At 42.3% G+C, this 14034-nt stretch overlaps 1 protein-coding gene across 1 annotated transcript in view; it reads left to right on the top strand.

Moving 5' to 3' along the window:
• Positions 1-14034, top strand: part of aldh1l2 (aldehyde dehydrogenase 1 family, member L2) — a 59103-nt gene that overhangs the window by 18910 nt on the left and 26159 nt on the right. Inside the window, exons 6-9 of the mRNA XM_050036055.1 lie at positions 3898-3987; positions 10494-10628; positions 10859-10984; positions 11119-11210. Of these exons, the coding sequence (XP_049892012.1) occupies positions 3898-3987; positions 10494-10628; positions 10859-10984; positions 11119-11210 (443 nt within the window). The remainder of the gene's footprint in view (positions 1-3897; positions 3988-10493; positions 10629-10858; positions 10985-11118; positions 11211-14034) is intronic.

The raw sequence follows: 14034 nt of genomic DNA on the forward strand, positions 1-14034 counted from the left end.
TGACAACACTAATCTGGAGGGGGTTCATCTGCAAAAACTAATGAAAAACTAAACAACGATATTCGGTATTCGGTACTTGGTATTCGGCCAAGCGCTTAATATTATTTGGCTTCGGCTTCGGCCACAAATTTTCATTTTGGTGCATCCCTAATGGCTGGTAAAATGACATTTTGGAATGGGTGACTAGGGATGGGTTTGAAAAGCTGGTTCCATTTTGGATGTGGTTCCTCGTTGGCAAAATACTAGGATTCATTAAGTTCAGATGCTAAGGAATCTCTCGTCAAACCTTTTATCTGTTTGTGACTCTTTATCAGCAAAGATCAAAAGAAACATAGAGATAGCAGCTTCTCATTTTGAGCCAACTGCCATTGATTATTGACAAATTAAAGGGACAGTTCACCTCAAAATCAAAAATACATATTTTTTCTCTTACCTGTAGTGCCGTTTATCAGTGTAGATTGTTTTGGTGTGAGTTGCAGAGTGTTAGAGATATCGGCCATGGAGATGTCTGCCTTCTCTCCAATATAATGGAACTAAATGACAAAAAATACATTTTAAAAGCTTAATGTCTCCTCCCAAAGATCATGACCCGGTTACTCACTCGTAATTCACAGACCTTATTGTGAGTAGTGTCATGTAGGAGCCAATGTTGAGGAGGGGTTGCGACTGAGAGAGGAAATGTAATGAAACAGCAGCTTAATATAGTAGAGAACTGGGGGGAGAGAGAGGGTGCGTGTGAGAGAGGAAGCGTGTGATACAGGGACTGAAAACGAGAGAAAGAGAGAGGGGGCTGCAAGGCCACTTGGTGACTTGGTTGGCAGTGTGTGCTTCTGCCTCCCCAGCAGTGACAGAGATGTGTGTAACATGCAGCAAAGAAAGGTACTCATCATCTCCGTGCCGCATCGCCATGGATTGCTGTGTGCACTAGTCGCACAGAGAGGCACAGCCCGCTCTGCCACACTTGTCGTACAGGAGACGACAGACTATTGAAATAAGACAGAGAAGAAGGAAAAGTGGAAACACATCAGCCCATTGCCTCTATTATAGCCTGTATTGCTTGTTTTAATATTAAAAAAAACTATAATATATATTATATTTCTTGTACAGAAGAAATTCTGTTTTTTAATCTGTCTCAATTAAACTGCTGCCATGAGTCGAGCTTGGGTCGGACTTGAAAAGAAACTGTGCAGGTTCATGTAGAGTTGGGCCGGATTTTTACTGCTAGCTCACCCAGTGCTGGCACATGGCATTAGCTAACATTACAGCTCAACCTGTCATGAGCTTCTTGTCCATGAGTAGATGCACACTCTCTTCTGCGTGGCTATACGGTGGGCATTAGAACACTAATTGGGCCCAAAAACGTCAGGCCCAACCCTACGTGAACCCACACACTTTCAATTTCAATTTCATTTATAAAGCCCAATATCACAAATCACAATTTGCCTCACAGGGCTTTACAGCATACGACATCCCTCTGTCTTTAGGACCCTCACAGCGGATAAGGAAGTGTTTCAGTGTTTCTTTGAATATTACTTAGTAGAATCCAAGGTACCAGACCAAAATCAGAGGACAACTGAGAAGTTACGTGGAGGACAAGGTCGGGAGCCTACAGGCCCAATTCCAGGCACCGGTTTTCACCTCTACACAGCACAACCACACACATCACACTATCCGGGCACCGCTGCAATATAAGTTAACCTGAGAGACAGTGGAGCACAAAGGCTCCGGAGAGGAAGCCGAGTTAGTGACATCCAGAATGGCCGAGTTAGCAAGATGCAGTAATAGGACACGAGAGAGAGAGAGAGAAGGAGAGAAGAAGAGAAGGTGCCTGGTGTATTATATGGGGTCCTCCGGCAGACTAGGCCTAAGTCAGCCTAACTAGGGGCTGGTACAGGGCAAGCCTGAGCCAGCCCTAACTATAAGCTTTATCAAAGAGGAAAGTCTTAAGTCTAGTCTTAAATGTGGAGACGGTGTCTGCCTCCCGGACCGTAACAGGAAGATGATTCCACAGGAGAGGAGCCTGATAGCTGAAGGCTCTAGCTCCTGATCTACTTTTGGAGACTTTAGGGACCACGAGTAACCCTGCATTCTCAGAGCGCAGTGTTCTGGTGGGATAATATGGCACTATGAGCTCTCTAAGATATGACAGAGCTTGACCATTTAGAGCTTTATAAGTTAACAGTAGGATTTTAAATTAAATTCTGGATTTTACAGGATGGGCCTAATTTTCGCAATATTATGCAGATGAAAAAATGCATCAATGCGCAATTACATATCAAAATTTCTAAATTTTATGTTTTAGCATCTATTAAAAGCTAAGGAAGGGTATGTTTATTCAGTCCATTAAAACTCCTGCCATTCATGCACAAGAGCTTTAAGTTTCATAAAAAAGCCATAAAGCCCTGATTCAGGACTGGGGGCAATAATGAGAAATTACAGCCAGGCCTGAACCTGGTGGGTTGGGTCAGGCCCTTTAACGCTTGGGCATAGAATCAGAGCTCTTGTAGGCGGGTGTAGTTCGATATAAAGAAAAAAGTTCTTTAAAGGTACCCAGCCCAGAGGACAGGTACGGGTAAGCTTACTAGAAAATATCATGAGTTAGCTATTAATAACTTACAAAATATTGCGTGCAATAGCCCACCTTCCACCTACTCTAAATGTGCATCTACTCATAGATGAGAGGCTTGTGCTCATGACCGCACGAGATATAATGTTAGCTAGATCAGTGGTGCTAGGTGAGCTAGCAGTAGATGCACACTTCCATCTGCATGGTGATAACGTTGGTGGGTGTATTTCGATAGAAAAAAAAATAGCTCCCACATGAAACTGTTCACAACAAGGTCTGTGGATTATCTTAAGTAACCAGGTCATGATTTCAGGAAAGAGACATTGCTGTCTATTTCCTGAAATCATGGTGCTTTGAGCACCACAAGCTGAGTGCCGTCTAGTTCCATTATATTGGGGAGAAGGCAGACACTGTGCGACTCCCACACGTAGCAACTCACACCAAAACAATCTAGATTGCTAAATTTCACTACAGGTAAGAGAAAAATATGGTGTTTTAATTTTGAGGTGAACTGTCCCTTCAGCACAGGTAAATATGCATCTGATGTAGACAGGTAGTTGTAACAGTGTCCCTCTTATCTTTCTCACTGTCTAAGAGGTGGTGGGGGAGTCAGTGGTCGTAAGGTGACCTCGGGGACAGGGGGGCGTTGGGAAGGGGTTGTGTGGATGGCTTTGAATGCATTTTTTGAATTTGTGATGGGTGTTCAAGCTTAAATGGAGTGTTACGGTGCTCTTTAAATAATTGGATTTGAATGAAATCATGGGGACAGTAGTACTCCAGTACCCCGCAAGTGTCATTCCTAAATATCTACCAAGCAGATGCTGGGTGTGGTGACCCAAATGATCCTCACATCAAACACTGATATGGCTCTTTTTTTTTTACATCACTCAGACACTAAAAGTGTCACTGTGCTGCAGCCCAGGGTGCTACATTGTACACACTCAGCATGTATTAAAGCTGTTGGACAGCTGCTCAGTGCTACAACACCTTCATTCAGTGTATAGCATGGAAATGTACTGCAAGCTCAACATGTTGTTCAGGGCCAAATATGTAAGACTGAGAAGACTAAGTGGCTGCCTGGTGTTTATCTTACGAGAGGAAGGACAGAGGTGGGGCTGGTCTTAGCTGCTTTCTGATTTGTCACTTAGAGCCACGTTGCTGGCAGTGTGTCTGCATGTGCTATTCATAGTGCAGAGTTTTTTTTCCACGTTGCTCAACTCGTGGCAACCAGCTGCTGGGCTTTCCTCTCATTCTCAGAAATGTAGGTGATCTGGTGTGAAAGTGAACCTGAGCCATCAGCTCGTTGACCCCAGTGTCTTTCTGTCCCTCAGGTCAACCTGGCCCAGCCAGCTGAGGCCATCCACAACTGGATCCGCGGGCATGACAAAGTCCCTGGTGCCTGGACTGTCATTGATAGTCAGGTGCGTTTCCTGGAACACACAAGCAAGGAAAACACCCACACTATGTGTCTAATGTAAAGTCAGACTGTCAGAGATTTGGGTGGCTGATAGGAATCCTGATATATTTGGCAGGAGGCGGATATTGAGTAACTTACAAACAGTGTCACCAAGTCCAGGTAGACTTCATTAAACCAGCCATTTGGGCACCTTTTCTTTTTATACTCTTTCCAATAATACAATTAATCTTACTTTTCACCAGCATTTGAAGGTCTTGAAGTCTTGAATCTTTGGGCACCCTGTTAACTTTTTTTTGTTGATTTATATCATTATTTAACTTTTGTGGCATAACGGAGACTGTGAAAAAACATTAAATAAATAAATTTCAAAGAAGAAGAAATAGACATGTATGCATGAAAGAAAAACAGCAACAACAGTTGAACTTGAGACCATCTTGCAGAGGGATCACTCCAGCTGTGATACAGGGGTCTGCAACTTAAACAAGCGTAGGTTGGGGGTGTAAAGTCAGGTGGGCCAATGGCCCCTTCTCTACTTCTTACCAAGCAAGCCAAGAAAGTAGGACCAAGAACCAAGAAAATTTAGGGGCGCACACCATAAATGGACTTGCAACGCAAACATTCACATTCCCTATCATTTTCATTGTGTTACTGATAAATAATTTGATAATAAATGCAGAAATGGCTATTTGCTTTCAATTCAAAGTGATTTTATTTTGAAATTTACCGGATGCTGTGTGCGTTCGTTTCCGGTTTGGTGCGATCTGAGCTACGTGGCTTAACGTGCTATCGACGTGCAGTCACTGAAAAATAGACCTGGCGCGTATCTCCGACAAAGCGGTGCGCCATGGCACTGTGGAAATGAAGCTATTCACTAGAATGGGAGCATATCTGCTACGCTGCACGGCGCAGACGAAGTATGTGGAAACTGCGGGTTAGACATTGCTCACCGTCACCTCTCACTCGCGATAAGCGAAAGTGAAACTTTCACCGTATTGTGCGCGATCGATCCAAAGACGCTCCCCCTTTAAACACATTGACCACTAATGGTACCCCCTTGCCCCCGCCCCCCTCCCCAACACGCACACACATTGGTCTGCATTCGCCCTTTCCATGTTTTGCCAGTCTTTACAGGGATGGGGAACGGCACATTTGCTAGTCGCACACACGCAAGTAGATGTAAAATTCACTAGCACCATCTAGTATTTTGGTCACAAAATGCGACCAGTTGGTCGCAGTCTCGAGCCCTGCACTCTGTCCCCATAGACCCTCATGTTGAAATGCCCAGCTTCACAGCAGAAATAAACATGTAAAAACTGTTTATAAACTGGTAAAAAAAAAAAAAAAAGGTTTTGGCAGCAGCAGTCTCTCACCCAAATATGGTCACTTCTGTCTCCTAAAAACCAAGATGGCACCAGCCATAATGCTGAAATCGAGTCTAAAGCCCCTTTTACTCTGCCTTTAAAAGGCAGGAATTTCACGCCATTATGCTGCCTTGCTGTTCTGTATGAAAGGTACAACCGCTGAATGGGGGGACAGAGTTGTTTCAGCATTAAGGCAGGATCAGAGGTAAAAACAGCACCGAAACAGTGACTGTGTAAACAGGACAGCCGGCAGGACGGGATCATGGGTGGCACGTATGTGAAGTTTTGACAGTGTGTTGTGCATGTGACCCACCCACTAGGGATGCACGATATATCTTTTGAACATCGCCATCGCGATGTGCGCATGTGCTATAATCACATCAGCAGCCCCTCCCCCTCTCATGCACACGCTGCAGTCACACACTGAAAATGAGCGACATGCGAGAGGGAGAAACGGTAAAGGAGGATTTATGCCTGGTTCCCTTACACAACTTTTCTGCCCATTCTGAAAGTCACTATGTCACATTACACGATTGTGGAGTCATAAAATTTTGCCGTGACTTGGCCGACAGACATGACACACTACACGATGGTAGTCCTCACCAATTATCCCCGGTTGTCTTTCATGACATGTGCGATGTCATCAGGTTATTCATGTCCTATTTTTATTACTTTTACTATTATTTCAGTCACTGTGTCTGTTCATGTGCCAGCCGAAATGTTGTAGTAACGTAAGAAGCGCCAGCAGATGGCAGGAGCTACATTTGAAGTACCCTATGCAAACATACAAGTCACTGTATCCTCCACAACAAGTTCCTATACAAATGTTTCACAATAAAAGCCTATTTACAAAACGGAGGTATTCTCTCAGCCGAGGTTATAAGGGGCTTTTAATTTGAAACAGATTCAGGAAGTGTTGAGTTTGAAATGACAGCGTGATGCATTAACTTTAACAACCGGAGTGGATAAAAAGTAAAAATATAAAAACACAGAGGGATTAATAAATAACGGCCCGTCTATAATGTAGTCTGTTTCAAATGAAGCTGGTAGCCTCTGCAGTTGTGGTAAGTAAAAGCCCTAAATCACGTAGGAACAAGCAAGCACTCTCAAAATAAATACACTCGTGAGGTGCACGGCCAAAAACAGTGAAAAAGGGAAAAACGCCAGCACTCTCAAATGTCCTTTTAGTAAGTTTAATCAACCAGCTTGGATGGCAGTACCAGTACACAACAGACATTTCGACAGAAAGTCTTCTTCAGTGTGTAGCTGTGGTTACGGAAGTGGCGTTTAAGTACGCTGAAGTGTTTAGTATTTTTTTCACACACCTGCTCTGATTGCTTCGAGCGTACTTAAACGCCACTTCCGTAACCATAGTTACACACTGAAGAAGACTTTCTGTCGAAACGTCTGTTGTATACTGCAGCCAAAATATCCACAAATTAGAAAAACAATGATTTCCCGGAGTTCCTTACCCTCCGAGCAGAAAACAAGATCAGCCGCTATATATGAGAGACGGTAAATGATGGTTATTGCCATGTTATGCCATTGTTATTGTATAGAAAGCATTGCAGGAGTACGTTATATGTTGCACCAAAGGCCAATGTTGTTGTGTAACATGTCTGCCCAGCCTACCTCTTTTGCTTTTGCAGTGCCAGCATGCTGTCTAAAATCACACATTGGAGCGGCATGTTGTTGTTGTTTGGTTCTATGTAAAAATTTAAAGGCGGCATAAAGATGGGACTTTGTAACAGCTTTATAGTGCTCTGTGTAAAAAGGGCTGATGCTTCTTACCCCCCTTCTTCCAGCCCTCTTTGCCGGACCACATTCATTTTTTTCAGACAGACAGACAGACAAACACCTGGCAATATACTCAAAACCACTTGTGTGGTAGTTACAACTACAATTGATGTCACTAGAACCACATTTAGCCTTGATGACACACACACACACACACGCGCGCACACACACACTCACTCAAACACACACACTCAAACACACACACTCACACTCACACTCACAAGGTGAAAGCAATAACAGCTGGTAAGGAAGGAAGGAAGAAGCTTCTTGTCAACACACATGAAGTAACAGTTGCAGTTACCAAGTTGTCTCTAAACACATGAGCAGTACAGCACCTGTTGCTTTACTAAAAACATGCACAGCTATCAGACAATAATATTTAGTTGAATTTAGGTTGTGATGTTGGATGACCAAATTTCAATTTGATGTAGAATACTGATCACAGATGACATTGACATTTTGTTGGTTTTAAGTTGTCATTAACCAAAATCCAACATCTTCCAAGTGTCACATGCCAACATCATCGTAACGTAGAAAAAGAGAGCAAAACTATATTACTAAAATATTGTCATTCTGGTTTGTCATTCCAACCGAAATTAAACATCTTTCTGACATTTTTTCAATGGCGAAAATGACACGATGATGAGCTAAAAATTTATCCTGATAATAGAACTAAGACAAAATCTGTGTTTCATTTTTGTAGACAAGACATGGCGAAGATGTTAGTGGTGGACTTTCACACATTGAAAGACAAGAACCACTGTGTTTGTAATTATCTTCAAATGCTTAACGAGCGGCAGGCTGGTATACTCCAGTAAATAGTCTGCACCAGGATGCTTTGCTAGCCAGCAAAAGCACTCACACCGGAGCAGCGTCAGCCATTGGTGTGAGTTGTGAGCTATAATTCAACAGTAAATAATCAGCCATGTGTGTCTGACTGTGGATGGTGGAGCTACTGAATGGATTTGTGGAGTTTGTTAGTTACAGTGGTGGCTGTTAGCAGTTAGCTTCGTACATTAGCTGCTGAACAGCAGCGGAGCAAGCAGCCACCAGCCACCTGACTTCACATCTGTTGATCCCTGCAGGAGTCCACTTAGTCCAGACTGTTTCAGGAAGGTTTATGGGTTGATGCAGTTTTACAGGCAGGTAGGAGGCTCAGTTATCTGTGAGTGTAGCTGTGTTGTAAGTAAACAGTCTGAACTCAGATCAGTTTTCTCTGACAGAGATGAAAGTTTAGTTTTAATCACTAACTCTCATGAGTTTAAACCTACAGACTTATATTGCAGATTAAGAAAGAATTCAGGCTTTAATTAAATTATTTCTCTGCTTTTTAACAGTGAGATAGATAAGTCAGAGTTTACAATGAACCTGGGTATAAATCCTAGTTGTCTCAGATTAGTTATTTGTGGTATCAAAGTTTTTGAGAGCATAAATAGAGAGATATTGAGCTTTTCAAAAAGTAAGTGTATGCTCGTAAATCACCCCTTAAACCTGTCAAAAACTGCTGGAGAGATGACTGTAAGTGTGTAAAAATTATTTGTAGTTGTAGAAAAGAAATTGTCTAAAAGAAATTTTTATACAACCAAAAGTTGAGTAAAATGTCATGAATTTGAATTTGCGGGCCATCGGTAGCGTAGTGGATAGTGCCAGCGCCCCATGTACAGAGCCGTTCAGGTTTGACTCCGGCTTGCAACCATTTCTGCATGTCACCCGCCCCCCCCCCCCCCCCCTCTCTCTCTCACCCTGTTTCACTCTGTCCTGTACATTCAAGGCAAAAAGCCCGAAAAAAATAATCTTTCAAAGAAAAAAAAAAATGTCATGAATTTTACATCAACTAAAACATGTTTAATATTTGTTGACTAAATCTAGACTAAAACTATGAAGGATAAAAATGACTAAAATGTGACTAAAACTAATAAGCATTTTTGTCTCAAGACTAAGAATAGCTGTCAAAATTAACACTTGATTAAAATGTTCATTAGGCCAAAAAACACTTACTTCTGGCTTTTGTCTTTATTGGGAAAGATTAAAATCAGCATTCACTATCCGGTCCAATCATTCTGCAGTATTCCAAGGTATTTTTTAGCTTCAATAATGGCAATAATGGAAATATGACACATGGGTGGATGTGCTAATTATCTGCCCTTTTCCGGTGCTATGTGATGTGTGGTCAAACATCATTCTAAATTAGACAGGACCAAGATTGAAAAAGAAACTGAATAAGTAACAGATATTAAAAAAAAAATTATCCACCATAACAGTTTCACTGTCCTCCATTCTGCCTTCTGCTGTTTACTAGCCTGTTTTTCAGCACCTTTGTGATGTCAAACCTGATACATCAGTAAATATACATTACTTTTGGTGTAAATGGAAATTAGTTTAAGAGAGGGAACCAGATTAGCTGTCTCCCCATTTCCAGTGATCATGTGAAGCTAAGCTAACTGCCTTGTGAAGCTTCATATTTATTGTACACACATGAGAGTGGAATCAATTTTCTCTAACTCTTGGCAAAAAAGTGCGTTTTTGGAAATGTGTGACTATTCCTTTATACCCAGCACCTAGGTCTTAGCCCCAAGCTGAGAGCATTCAACACACCTCAGAGCAGAGCTGCTGTGTATTAGGACAGTGCCAAATACGATGAAGAGAGGAACCTACTGAAATATGACATTACAGATTTGGGTTCATGTTATGTCTAGCTCCCTAAATCTGCCACACCATATTAAAATGTGACCATTTCAGGTTAATAAAAGTGTAAATGATGCACAGCATAACTATCCACTACCTCCCCCCTCTGCCCCCTCCCCTGGATTGTAATTCCACCCACTGCACATAAAGACTACCTCTGCTGTTTTGCACATAGACTCACTACATCTGCACCCCCGTGTTATATTGTATTGTATTATATTATATTATATTACAAACTTCTGCTGACTGTCTGTTTTTACACTGTGCACTAAACTTCACTTTACCTTTACCATTTGCACCACTCCATATCATATCTGCTGCTGTTGGTCATTTGCGCTACATGTACATCAAGTACATCCCATAGGCTGCTCTAACATGCACCTTGATCACCTTGATTGTACATAGGTTTAGAGTATCTTCTAGAGTGTCTTGTCTTTTAGTTATACTGCGTAGTTGTATCTTTATTTTTACTTGCATATATTGTTTTTATTCTATTATTATTCCAATTTAGCTTTCTTTTAGCTTTAAAATTGTGTGACATTAATACTAGGTGAGAGGGAAACAGCATTTCGATTCTCTGTATGTCCTGCACATATAGCAATTGACAATAAAAACCTTTGAACCTTTTGAACTTTTTTTTAATGCTTCTCTGTATGTTCTCCCTCAGTCTGTCACCCTGTATGGCTCGTCCATGTTGGGAGAGTCTGTACCGGCCGGTCAGCCTCTGGAGATAGAGGGGGCATCCCAGCCCTGTGTGGTCACCAAAAATGGGCTTGTGCTGTATGGAACCGACGGGAAAGCTGTGAGTGTTTTGTAGTTTGTTGTACTACAAATCAAATATTGAGAGCAAACAAAAACAGAGCTGGACGAGTGTGGCAATGCTCTGTTGGCTCTCTGTCTGCTGCACTCCAGATGCAGTTGGTTTTAAGGCTGTGAGGTTATTCAAAAGACCTGGAGATGAGTCAGATACAGTATGCATTACCTTCTCTGGCCTCATCCCTGTATTTGATCCATCGTGTGTTTGGTCCACAGCTCCTGGTGAAGAACCTGCAATTTGAAGACGGGAAGATGATCCCTGCTTCTAAATACTTCTCCTCTGGGGAAAGCTCCAGTGTGGAGCTGACTGATGATGAAAAGAAGATGGCAGAAGAGATCAGGGCAAGTTACTGGTGGTGGACAACAATGTTTGGCTGTCTGTGGACCACGTGTTCATCTGGACTTTTCAGACCTTTTTAAGCTGGTATTCGTCTCAAAACAGTGCTGTTGTTTGTGAATTCTTTCATTTATCACAGAACATCTGGCAGGGCATCCTCAGCAACATCCCAGCCATTGAGGACTCCACAGACTTCTTCAAGTCTGGAGCCGCCTCCATGGATGTGGTCAGGTGAGAGAGGAGGCCAGTACAGAGATTGGTTGAACAGATAAGCAAATAATGGCTTTCTTTCTAATATCCTTTATCATTTCTATCAGTAATACAGTCTATACTTATAGATTTTGACACAATGATGTCAGTTTGTTAGCTGGAGGCAAAACACGACTCGCCACCACAGGGCTGTAGGCTACATAGGAGTCTTAAAATGTCGTCTTGTTGTGTTATTGGGAGCCAGAATAATAGGAGTCATGGCTTGAAACTTAAATTTTAGCAAATACCACCCAACACTGCCCGTCAACAAAAACAAAGACAACCATGGTTAAATGAGATAAGACGAAAGGACTGGACGGAGGCGATTATCAAAAATGCTCACATGTGCAGCACACACACTTCATATCATGTTCGGGGAAAAAGTATTTCCTGTTGTAGGGATGAATAACGTTATGTGTATTAAGGGTTATCATGTCCACATAATCAGAAATTGGGGAGGTATTAAGAGGAATGTTGGATTTCTCCGTAACGCTAACTTTTTAGTACATTAGCTAACATTGAGTGGGTTTACATGGACAGTTTAATTCCCTTTTCATTCAGAATGAAAGTTCATTCCTATTAAAAGTGATCTTGTAAACACCTAATTCAGAATGAAAATGGCCAATGNCAAAACAAGCCCGAAAAAAGCACTAAGAACGGCATCATCAAGCATCTTGGAGCGAGGACTATAGTGTTTTCTTCCGGTAAACGTAAACACGTAACATCCGCCCCGCCCCCTATCCAATCAGAAACCTTCCCTGCCCCAAACCTTGCACGGACCCGAATACAGGCGATTAAAAGGCGATTAAACTGATCTCCCGTGTAAACCCTCATTCTGAATGAATATTTCCCATGTAAACTACCTGGAAAGACTTTAATTCCGAATGGTTTAATTCAGATTTATTTAATTCTGAATGAGAAGCCATCATGTAACTGCACCCATTAACTCGATAGCAAAACAAACTGGAGGAAACCGTTGAAGTGTCGTCTTCCTTTGAAAGATTGGCATAGTAATCAACCACAAAGTTGGCCGTCCCACCTTCAGCAATCCTGTCAAATCATCCATCCACTGTATGAGAGCATATGGGTCGGCCAGTCTGGTCCTGTTGGTCAGTGTTTACTTTTTCAAGTAACACTGGCGGCCCCCGGAGAGTGAGTGACCTGACATGGTGCGTTGGTAAATTCAGTCTGACGCTCTACACTAAAATGAGAGCCCTGTTGGTCAAAGAAACGGAGCTTCATATTTCTATATGAATAAACGAGCAGTTAAGTTTATCACACATTTACTCCGCTCGGTGCTCTGCTGCTCTGTCTCCACAGACAGTGCGGTGCTCTGGATGACCGACCGCAGCATTCAGACAGTGCTCTGAATTTACGAACAGTACAGAGTGCGCTCCGGCACTTGGATGAGTATTTCTGAATGCACCACTTGTAACATCTCCTACCATTGCCTAACACAAGCCAAAAGAACTCGCTAGCTAGCACTTAGTCTCGCCACCAGACAAAGCAACGCCTCTTGCATTTTTGAAAAGGACACGCCCTCCCGGAAATGTGCGCTCCCCCTTTTCTCGTCCGCAAGGAAACAAACACACAGAGAGCTTGAAAATGGATGCCGAGAGATTTAACTCTGTTTTATCAAACGTGTGCTCAGTCCACAAGATTGTGGAAATAAAGGATTTACAGCGACTTGAGCCATTTTGTACCACTACACGTGTTTCTAGTCGGACTATGTTTTCGAGCACAAGAGTTCAGCGAGCCACCGAAGAACCGCCCTGCTGATTTACTATTGGTTCTGCAACGTAGCGAGTTTTTTTAAACTCTGAAATTGTATCCGCCCATCTAAACACAAAATCAGGGAGAAAGTCATCAGTCTTTAGTTAAGCAAAGCGTCTAAAGACTGACTTGTGAGTCTAGCTAGCACTAGCTAATGTCTGTGGAGAATTGTTTTGCATCCAGCTAAGCCCCACCCACCAAAAAAAAACTGTCGCCATCTTTGAAAATCCAACAAAAGGCCACAACATTAAGGCGGAATGAAAATAAATGTATACCATCATCAGTAAAACTATAACAAAAACATTATTTTGGATTATTTTCTCGAAGGGACAGTTTTTTTGTCTTACCTGTAGTGCTGTTTATCAGTCCAGATAGTTTTGGTGTGAGCTCCTAAGTGTTGGAGCTATTGGCTGTAGAGATGTCTGCCTTCTCACCAATATAATACAACTAGATGGCACTCAGCCTGTGGTGCTTAAAGCGCCAAACAAATACATTTGAATAACTAAAACAAAAATGTCACTTTAAAGAAATGATGACCTGGTTAATCAAGATAATCCACAGACCTTTTTGTGAGCAGTTTTGTGTAGGATGTTACAGCTCAGCCGGGGAGGACGCCATTAATGTTTACATCTCACACTGTCACGAGCATGAGCCTCTTGTCCTTCGATAGATTCAAGCCAAGAGAGTAGGTGAAAGGTGGGCTATTGCATGCAATGTTTCTGTAAGTTATTAAAATCTAACTTGTGATATTTTCAAGTAAGCTTACCTGTACCCACCCTTTGGGCTGGGTATCAGTACTTGCAATGTATCTTTTTTGTATCCACATCTAGAAGAAAAAAGTATTTGCATGGTTTTGCTTGCTGCTACTCACCACTAGCTGTCTTCGATTTGATGCAATGTGGGATTGGCCCACTACCACAGCAGCTACAAATCATACAGTCTGTGGTGGGATGAAGTAGAACGCAGTTGGCAATCTGAAATGCCACCAAACCTTTCAGTATGGCTATCCAACACACCTGTGGCCTCTTAAAAA

The sequence above is a fragment of the Epinephelus moara genome, chromosome 23 (assembly GCF_006386435.1).
Source record: "Epinephelus moara isolate mb chromosome 23, YSFRI_EMoa_1.0, whole genome shotgun sequence".
NCBI lineage: Eukaryota > Metazoa > Chordata > Actinopteri > Perciformes > Serranidae > Epinephelus > Epinephelus moara.